The sequence below is a fragment of the Berghia stephanieae genome, chromosome 6 (assembly GCF_034508935.2).
Source record: "Berghia stephanieae isolate SIO BIC M18660-M18661 chromosome 6, UCSD_Bste_1.3, whole genome shotgun sequence".
NCBI classification, from domain to species: domain Eukaryota; kingdom Metazoa; phylum Mollusca; class Gastropoda; order Nudibranchia; family Aeolidiidae; genus Berghia; species Berghia stephanieae.
Window position 1 is genome coordinate 25,083,350 of NC_088365.1, and position 10,000 is coordinate 25,093,349.

At 34.8% G+C, this 10,000-nt stretch overlaps 2 protein-coding genes across 13 annotated transcripts in view; one reads left to right on the top strand and one right to left on the bottom strand.

The window, feature by feature from the left end:
* Positions 1-10,000, bottom strand: part of LOC144974752 (uncharacterized) — a 357,750-nt gene that overhangs the window by 196,701 nt on the left and 151,049 nt on the right. The gene's annotated exons all lie outside the window — the stretch shown is intronic.
* LOC144974745 (dedicator of cytokinesis protein 3-like) overlaps positions 1-10,000 on the top strand; it is a 147,461-nt gene that overhangs the window by 108,212 nt on the left and 29,249 nt on the right. For all 12 annotated transcript variants that reach the window (XM_078917967.1, XM_078917958.1, XM_078917961.1 and 9 more), the window contains one exon: positions 9,650-9,710. In XM_078917967.1, the coding sequence (XP_078774093.1) occupies positions 9,650-9,710 (61 nt within the window). The remainder of the gene's footprint in view (positions 1-9,649; positions 9,711-10,000) is intronic.

The following is a 10,000-nucleotide window of genomic DNA, read 5'->3' on the forward strand; positions in this document are numbered from 1 at the left end:
AAGTCCGACTGTTTGTCTGTGTGTATTCATTGATTGAAACATTTTGGACTGAAGGTGAGTCAGCCCCCCTTTATGTTACGCCATGCCTACGCGTTTGTTTGTGTGTCTGTCTGTATGTCCGACTTTTTGTCTGTGTGTTCCTTCGTTGATCGAACCATTTTGGACTGTAGGTGAGTCAGCCCCCTTCCCTTTATGTCATACATGAGTGCTCTACCAACTGAGCTATCGGGACCCCCCGTATCGGGATTGAACCCGATACTAAAACCTCAAATTAAAGCTTAAAGCTTTATAGATAAAAAAAAAAAAAATTGAAAATGAAGAACTCTTAATTTTGTTAGCAGAGTCTTGAATATTGTTTTTTTAATTTTTATTCTCTTCAATTAAACATGGACACTCAACTCAAGTCTGATGGTCTTTGATATAAAATCAATTTTAAACATCGTAGTCTTCTCGACATCAAACCGTTTTGAGGGGATGGGTCACATATATTGTGTCTACGAGCCCATTCGCCTGTCCGCGTGCCTGTTAGTACGACTGTCATCATCATCATCATCATCATCATCATCATCATCATCATCATCATCATCATCATCATCATCATCATCATCATCCTTTTATCATAATCATCATCATCATATTATTATTATTAATAATAATAATAATAATAACAATAATAATAATAATAATAATAATAATAATAATAATAATAATAATAATAATAATAATAATAATAATAATAATAATAATGATAATAATAATAATAATAATAATAATAATAATAATAATAATAATAATAATAATAATAATAATAATAAGAAGAAGAAGAAGAAGAAGAAGAACAATCATCATCATCATCATCGTCATCACATCACTTCATTCATCACATCATCATCTCATCATCATCATCATCAATCATCATCACTCATCATCATCATCACATCATCATATCATCATCATCCAATCATCATCGTCATCATCATCATCACCATCATCATCATCATCATCATCATCATCATCATCATCATCATCATCATCATCATCATCATCACCATCATCATCATCATTACCATCATCATCTTTATCATCATCGTCATCATTATAATCATCATCATCATCATCATCATCATCATCATCATCATCATCATCATCATCATCATTACCATCATCATCTTTATCATCATCGTCATCATTATAATCATCATCATCAGCATCGTCATCTTTGTCATCATAATCATCATCATCTTTATTATCATCATCGTCATCATCATCATCATCATCATCATCATCATCATCATCATCATCATCATCTTTATTATTATCATTATGTTCAGCCTTTTATCATTCTCTAAAAGTGGAATATGTATAATTTGATAACAAATAAATAGGCCATTATTGTTTGTTTGTCTATTAAACCGGTAAAATTAAATGATTTAAATAGACGCCTCCCCCCCCCCCACCTCCCACCCCCGCCCCTCCAAAAAGAAGAAAAAGAGATAAAGGGAAAAAAATGGCTTCAAAAAGTGACGAAGTTTTTGTTTTTTAAATTTTGCTTTTGAAACTCCAAACTGGCGATCCTGGTCTTAAGGCGGCCAAATACTGATTACGAATAATCTCTTGTCTACACTTATCGGACCCTTCCTACTAACTCCTAACTCCTATTGATGTTTTGGTAAAATACTCACAACATCCTCTAGTCATATAAAATAATAATAATAATAATAATAATAATAATAATAATAATAATAATAATAATAATAATAATAATAATAATAATAATAATAATGATAATGATAATAATAATAATAATAATAATAATAATAATAATAATAATAATAATAATAATAATAATAATAATAATAATAATAATAATAATAATAATAATATATACTTTATTCATCCAAAAATGGAAATTCGTTTACAGACATGGCATGCATGAAAATGTATAAACACAAAGTTGAGAATCTATGGCGACAATAAAACAATAAAACCTACCAAAACACAAAACTATATGTAACCTTAAATGTTTATAGTTATAATCTGATTGATACAATTTAATGAGAACGAATCATTGTCTAAAATAATAACAAAGAGGTGGGTGACGTCATGTCAATAGGGAAGAGTAGAGTAGAGTGATGTCAAGAAACTGGTTCCTATTTCATTGGAAGTATAAAACCACTTTGCCGGGGGAACTGGATACATACAATTTGTAACCATTTCTGGTGTCAGAGTGATAGTGTGTTATTTTGTAGTCTAAATAATATAATATCTATTATGCTGGTCGTCAATATAGATCTCCATCCTCTTTGACTTTCCCGTAATCCTAAGAATCTGCCTATACAGGGTGTCCGTGAAGTCTGGACACAGTAAAGTTAGATATTTTTCAAAATCGTATTCAACATTTATTGCATCGAGTTCATGCAAATTTTGTGAAACGCATTGACATTTGCATTGCAAATGATGGCGCTCATATTGAAGATATTATTTGAATAAAATAAGAAAATAAAACTTACTTTTAATTATATACCAAAAATATTCAACTATCCTGCTTTATAGACACCTTGTACATCCCGCTACTGAAATAGTTATGCCACATATTATATGTAACCTATTCATTGAAAAGTGATTTTTCAAAATCTCTTTTTTTCCCCATTTTGAGATATTAAGGATTATTTCCCCTAAAATTTCTCATTCGGTCTATTATCATTTTTAATTATCAAGTTCACACCATTCAAAGGAAATTTTGTGTCAATTGATACTTAAAATAAACTTAACATTTCAAATTATCTCATAGATGGAAAATCTCAAAAAGTAGAAAAAACACTTTTCTACTCCGAAGGACTGGTTACATACACACTCCCAAGGATTTAGTAAATAAAATAAATTTTAAAAATAAATTAAAAAAATTAAATTTCCTTTTTTCATCCCAAAGGGGAAATTTGTCTCGAGGTTCTATTCTGCCGTTGTTTTAAAAAAAACATAGTATATGCAATGGTAACCAAATAGCGCATACTGTGTTCTTCAATAAAACGGCAGTATTCCAAGGGAAGACTGGAATAACCCAGGCGTCAGCCGCAGTGCAGCGCCACAAATTGAGCTAGGGCGAGGTGACTTGCTCAAAGCCACACAGCGCAGCGGCGGGTAATCGAACTCGGTACCTTTCGGGTACGAAGCAAAGACCGTACCGCTGATCCCCGCGCTGCCCCAAAATAGGAACCAAAATAATGGAAGGTTTATGTCACAACTTTTCTTCCCGATTTCTGTCCTTCCTTCTAAACCGACGGGGGAGGGGATCAAAACGGAAGTGACTGCTTAGTACTCAATGAATGCAAGTCGTAATAAATAAAAATTGTTTTCTCTGACCTTTCACACCAGGGGTCATTATCTGTTGCCCTGTAATTGTAATTGTCACACGAGCAGCGCAATCCCGTGACACTATGTCTCATCGTAATAAAATGTCCCCGGCATCTAGGATAAATTATATATATATATATTATTTATTTATTTTTTAAAAAGGGTTGGGGGGCTATCTATTTGCAGACATTTGCAAATATTTGATAACCGAACACAATAGAATTCAATAGCCTGATGTCACGTCCGCCCAGCAACCAGCATCTTGGTTCTAAACAAAGAAAATCGGCACTCTTTATTCTTCATGTTGGCTAGAAATTGTTCTCATGATCAGAATGTATAAAAGTCAGAACATGATCAGATTTATTATGTTTTTCTCCTCTGGATACCCTTTTATGGTCGTCGGAGAAGTATTTATTCATAAGGGCGTCCGCAGTTACTAAGTTACTATGCGTCATTACGAGGGAAGTGACGTCACGACTGTTGAGTCCTATTGAGTAGGCATGTCTGCAATAGGTATCTACCTCTAAGTGGTCTGACTACCCATCCTAAGCAGTACAATCCCAAAAGACCATGAGGTAAAAAACAAAACGAAACATGACTATTGGGAAGGTTTAAGTTGACTCGCCTCTGTGAGAGAATATGGTGTTAACACTATAGGTCTCTCTCTTTACCCCAAAGTGATATTTCTATCCCAAGTTATCTTTCTTTTTCTTTTTTTTTTCTTCCTTCCTTCCTTCCTTCCTTCCTTCCTTTCTTTCTTTCTTTCTTTCTTTCTTTCTTTCTTTCTTTCTTTCTTTCTTTCTTTCTTTCTTTTTTCTTTCTTTCTTTCCTTCTTTCTTTTTTTCTATCTTACTTTCTTTTTTATTTATATTGTTTTCTTCTGTAATCAGCTCTCATATCACGTCTGTTTGAAGTAAAAAAAAAAAAAAAAAAAAAAAAAAAAAAAAAAACACACACACAAAAGACAAAAATCAAAAAGATAAAATGAAACAAAAACAATCAAAGAACCCCCCCCCCCCTCCCCCCCCCCCCCCCCCCCCCCCCGCAAAAAAATAAAAAAATAAAAAAAAAAATTAATTAAAAAATAACAAAAACAAACCCAAACCCCCCCCCCCCCCCCCCCCAAAGAACTGCCTACTGGACCAGTCGAGTTATTGACAAACAAAAACAAAAACAAAAACGCAAAGCAAAACAAACGGAGATTTTATTTAGGGCAATATTCGATAAGTGATGTGCTCAATGCGCTTTGCAAGGCATCACCAAAGATATAGGACGAATTTGATGACGTAGTTAGAGGAAACGGTGCAGAAAAGTTCTTATTCTTGGAACGGTTGAGAAATACGAGCGCAATCGGCTGAACACTTTGGGCCCGAGACCCGTCCCGGGTTCAGTCGAGATTTTTTTTTTGACCCCCCCCCCCCTTCCCCCTGTCCACCCAGCAGTGATTGGGTAGTTGGGTCTCTTGATGTGGCAGAAAGCCTACCCTGCGATTGACAAACGTCTTATCCAAAGTGTAGCAAGCAACACTTGCTATTGTCCGTTTCATGTTATAGAAACCGAGATAAACTCCGGCTCATATGACCCAATGGCTCTGAAGAACTGGGTTTGTTTTTGTTTTGTTTTGTTTTTTAAATTTAAACTTTGGGCCCTCATTCCAATGTGTTATGAAGTCACGGCCCAGTGTCTATTAATAATATAATGTTTTATCATCACTCCATAGTTTGGGGTAATAGGTCGAGTAGGTGATGGGGTAGTTAAGTGGAGGTTGTCTCCCCTTGCTTTGGCATCTGTCAGAGTAATCGTTCTTGGATTAACTCCCCCTGTCACGTCATCATCATTCTGAGATCTTCCAGTCATCCAGAGGGTCAGGTCGTCGTCGTCGTCTTTTTTCTTTAAAAAAAAAAAAGAGAATGCGCTTGGCTAAGAAGCTCACAACATTGCCACCCGGAAGTAGAACGGACCAACACACAAAACTGTGTGTAACCTTGAATGTTTATAGACAGTATGCGCTTGGCCAAGAAGCTCACAACATTGCCATCGGGAAATAATAAGGACCAACACACAAAACTATGTGTAACCTTAAACGTACTAGTATATAGATAGAATGAAGTTGACGTCACTCGGGTCATTGATATTGCTTTTTGCCATCCACGTTTATGAGTGATTCTCACTTAACTGTATTAACCAGACTATAAAAGTTCATGGTTACACATAGTTTTGTGTGTTGGTCCGTTATACTTCCGGATGGCAATGTTGTGAGCTTCTTAGCCAAGCGCATACTCTCTATAGGTAGTTCGAAGTTGGCGTCACTCGGGTCTTTGTTATTGTTTTTTGCCATCCGCGTTTATGAGTAATTCTCACTAAACTATTAACCAGACTATACTATAAACGTTCAAGGTTACACATAGTTTTGTGTGTTGGTCCGTTATCCGGATGGCAATGTTGTGAGCTTCTTAGCCAAGTGCATACTATCTATAGTCTGGATAATAGTTTAGTGAGAATTACTCAAAAACGTGGATGGCAAAAAAAAAAAAAAAAAACAATAACAAAGACCTGAGTGACGTCAACTTCATTCTATCTATTTCGTGCGGTTATGCGGTCTAGTGGTATGACACTCGCTTTCGGATCGTAAGATCCAGGGTTCGAGCCTCGCTCGGTCGGCGCATAGTTGAGTACCTACTTGGAAAAAGTCTCTTTACTCATATTCTCTCACCGAACTCCGGTGTAAAATGAGTACTTGGCCGTTTACAGCGTTATCTCTGTCGGAAAAAAATTAAGACTATTGCCTAACAGGCGTCATCATGTCTCGTTCTATATGCTACGCGTTGCTGTTGGTCAGGGACCCCTTGTATAAAGCGTCTTGAGCACGTTTAGTGGATATTGCGCAATATTAAAGCTCAAGTTGTTTTAAAAATTTTATTTGTGCACCACCGTCTCCCAACGGTATGATGTTGGGACGAACAAGACCCCCCGAAAAAATGAATAATTTAGTCATACGATAATCAGAAATCGGGGGTCCCGATAGCTCATTTGATAGAGCACTCGTTTCACACTCAAAGGGACCATGATCGAAAAAAACAAAAACAAAAAAAAACAAAACAAAAAAAAAAAAACTAAAAAACTCAAAACAACATCCCTCCAAAACTTTAGCCTGCCTAGACTGGGGATCGAACCTCAGACCTCTTGATTACCGATCAGACGTGCTACCATTTCACCACATGGGTTACCCGTAAACGTTAGTCGTGACGATTTAATGCCTAGGAATATAGTATTCTTCCAAAGGGTACGCGTTTTTAACAAGAATATGTTTATGATAAGGAAATAATAATAATGATAATAATAATAATAATAATAATAATAATAATAATAATAATAATAATAATAATAATAATAATAATAATAATAATAATAATAATGATAATGATAATAATAATAATAATAATGATAATGATATAATGATAATAATAATAATAATAATGATGATGAATATAAATAAATAATAATAATAATAATAATAATAATAATAATAATAATAATAATGATAATATAATAATAATAATAATAATAATAATAATAATAATAATAATAATAATAATAATAATAATAATAATAAATAATAATAATAATAATAATAATAATAATAATAATAATAATAATAATAATAATAATAATAATATAATAATAATAATAATAATAATAATAATAATAATAATAATAATAATAATAATAATAATAATAATAATAATAATAATAATAATAATAAAAATAATAATAATAAAATAATATATAAAATATAAATAATAATAATAATAATAATAATAATAATAATAATAATAATAATAATAATAATAATAATAATAATAATAATAATAATAATAATAATAATAATAAATAATAATAATAATAATAATAATATATAATATATAATAATAATATCTTTACCGTCCATGAAGACCATTTTTCATTTGGTTACACCATATACATAATATACGCAAACAGATTTTAAAAAAAATAATAATAAAAGAATGAAGAGTCTAAATGAGTTTTTTTTAAAAATATTTTTATAAGTTTCTAGGTCGAACCGAACTCCTAAACGAAAAAAAAAAGACCGAAAAAGGGTGGGGGAAGGGGGGGGGGGGAAGAGAGAGAGAGAGAGAGAGAGAGAGAGAGAGAGAGAGAGAGAGAGAGAGAGAGAGAGAGAGAGAGAGAGAGAGAGAGAGAGAGAGAGAGTAGTTAAAAAACACACTCTTGTAATAATTGGCATTATGAAATGTTTAAAAAGAGGTAACAGAAGCTAAAGTGGGGAATCCTCTTATCGCCATTTCAGGTTTTCACGTACCAGTACTTTGATTCTGTGGAGATTAGAATGCTAATTATTGCCGTGTTTTGACGAAACAGTTTAAAAAAGAAATACTGAGCTTTTTAAAAAAAAATGTAGCGCATGCGCATTTAACCACTAAAAAAAAAGCGCTTTACAAAGCGTTCCTGACCACCACCAACAACAACAACACGTATCATGTAGAACGAGACATGACGCCTGTTAGGCGATATTGTAGGGTTCCCCCCCCCCCCCCCCCCCCCCCCCAACCCCCGACAGAGACAACGTTGTTAACGGCCAGGTACTCGTTTTCCAGCGTTGTTCCAAGGATTCACCTATGTGGCACTCAGTGCGGGGCTCGAAGCCAAGACCTTCCGATCCGAAGGCCAGTGTCATATCACTAGACCACATAGTCTAGATCACATAAAGTGAGTAAATGCGACTCATATTTAAGGGAACAAACACAAAACAAACAACGTTTGTGATGCACAAAATAAATCTGAATAAGAAAAATGTATCTATATTGTGTCGTAACAAATAAATGTGATGATTTTGCTGCAGGTGGTAAGGAGAGGGTTAAAAAATCAAATTTTTGGGTGAAATTTAACGATTTATAACCTGACGTCTCAAACTATTATCGTAAAGTTGATATCATTACGCGTTACAATTTAGGAAAAGGGGTAGAATGATACGCTATTATAATAGCTCAAGCTTTAGAAAAAAAAAAGGGGGGCGGGGGGGGGGGGGGGACTGGAGTGTTTGAATGTGCGGCTATGTGGTATAGTGGTATGACACTCGCTTTCGGATCGGAAGGTCCCGGGTTCGAGCCTCGCGCTCGGCGCATAGTTGAGTCCTTGGAAAAGCCTCTTTACTCACATTCTCTCACCGCACTCAGGTTTAAAATGAGTACCTGACCGTTAACAGCGTTGTCTTTGTCCGAAAAATTGTAATATCGCCTAACTGGCGTCATGTCCCGTCCTACATTTTAAATGTTGCTGTAGACCAGGGACCCCTTGTAAAGCGCTTTGAGCACATTAGTGGATATTGCACTATATAAAGCTCAGTTTTAAAAATAATTTTTGATGGGAGTAAAGTAGATAGAAAATCCCCGGCATGCTGTGCCTCTTGATTCTTTCTTTCTTTGACATCAGCAGGGAGGGGACTGGAACTGGAATAATATTATAAGTGGAGCACCTTTTTCAGCCATGGATCATTAGACGTCTGGTGTGGATGTTGTTTGTTTGATGGGGGTGGGGTAGGGTTGTAGGCGAGGGTCGAAGGGTTGGAAGAAGAAAAATATAATATGGTAAATTGAAAGCAAAAGTCGTTGATACTTATATCATCATTATATCATCATCATCATCATCATCATCATCATCATCATCATCATCATCATCATCATCATCATCATCATCGTCGTCGTCGTCATCATTATCATCATAATAATCATCATAAAAATAGATAAATAGAAAATAAAATAAATAAATAAAATTCCCTTTATTCATCCCATAGGGGAAATTTATTGCCTCTAGGGTTTATACCAAGGGAAGACTGGAATAACCCAGGCATCAGCCGCAGTGCAACGCCGCAGTAGCGCCGCAAATTGAGCTAGGGCGAGGTGAATTGCTCAAGACAACAACTCCGAGACACCAGACTTTAAGTGCTTAAATTACAAAATCACTTTGGCTGAAACATGATCATTCACACACACCAGCACACACACACACACACACACACACACAAACACAAACACACACACACACAAACACAAACACAAACACACACACACACACACACAACAGAAACCAGACCTATCTCGCTTCTCATACCATCTACTAAAATCGGAACAGATATTATGTTTTAATCGAACGTTTAAAAATAGACAAAGATACTTTTTCACGAATATTCTAATTTTAATCTCTATTTCTACCCCCCCCCCCCCCCCACCCCCCTTTTTTTTTCTTTCCCAACCACCAACAGGGCTATTATGGACAGAGAAGAACAAAGAGATACTAAGATGCACTGCACGTTCAACATCCTGGTAAGTTTGGATTGAAACAAAAATGCGCAATATCTACTAAAGTGCTCAAAGCGCTTTACAGCTGGTCCCTGCCAACATGTAGGGCGGGACATGATGCTTGTTAGACCCTCAAACCAACGCATTATATAATTTCCATTACATCCATGTTTTAAAGTGGACCCATAATTGCATCAGGTTATCAGACCTGGAAATATGTGCACATTGAATCTTAGCATTACTTTCTTAGAAGGAAAGTATTTATTATTGAGAGATGAGAGATAAATATATAGATAAATATACAGAGAGATAGA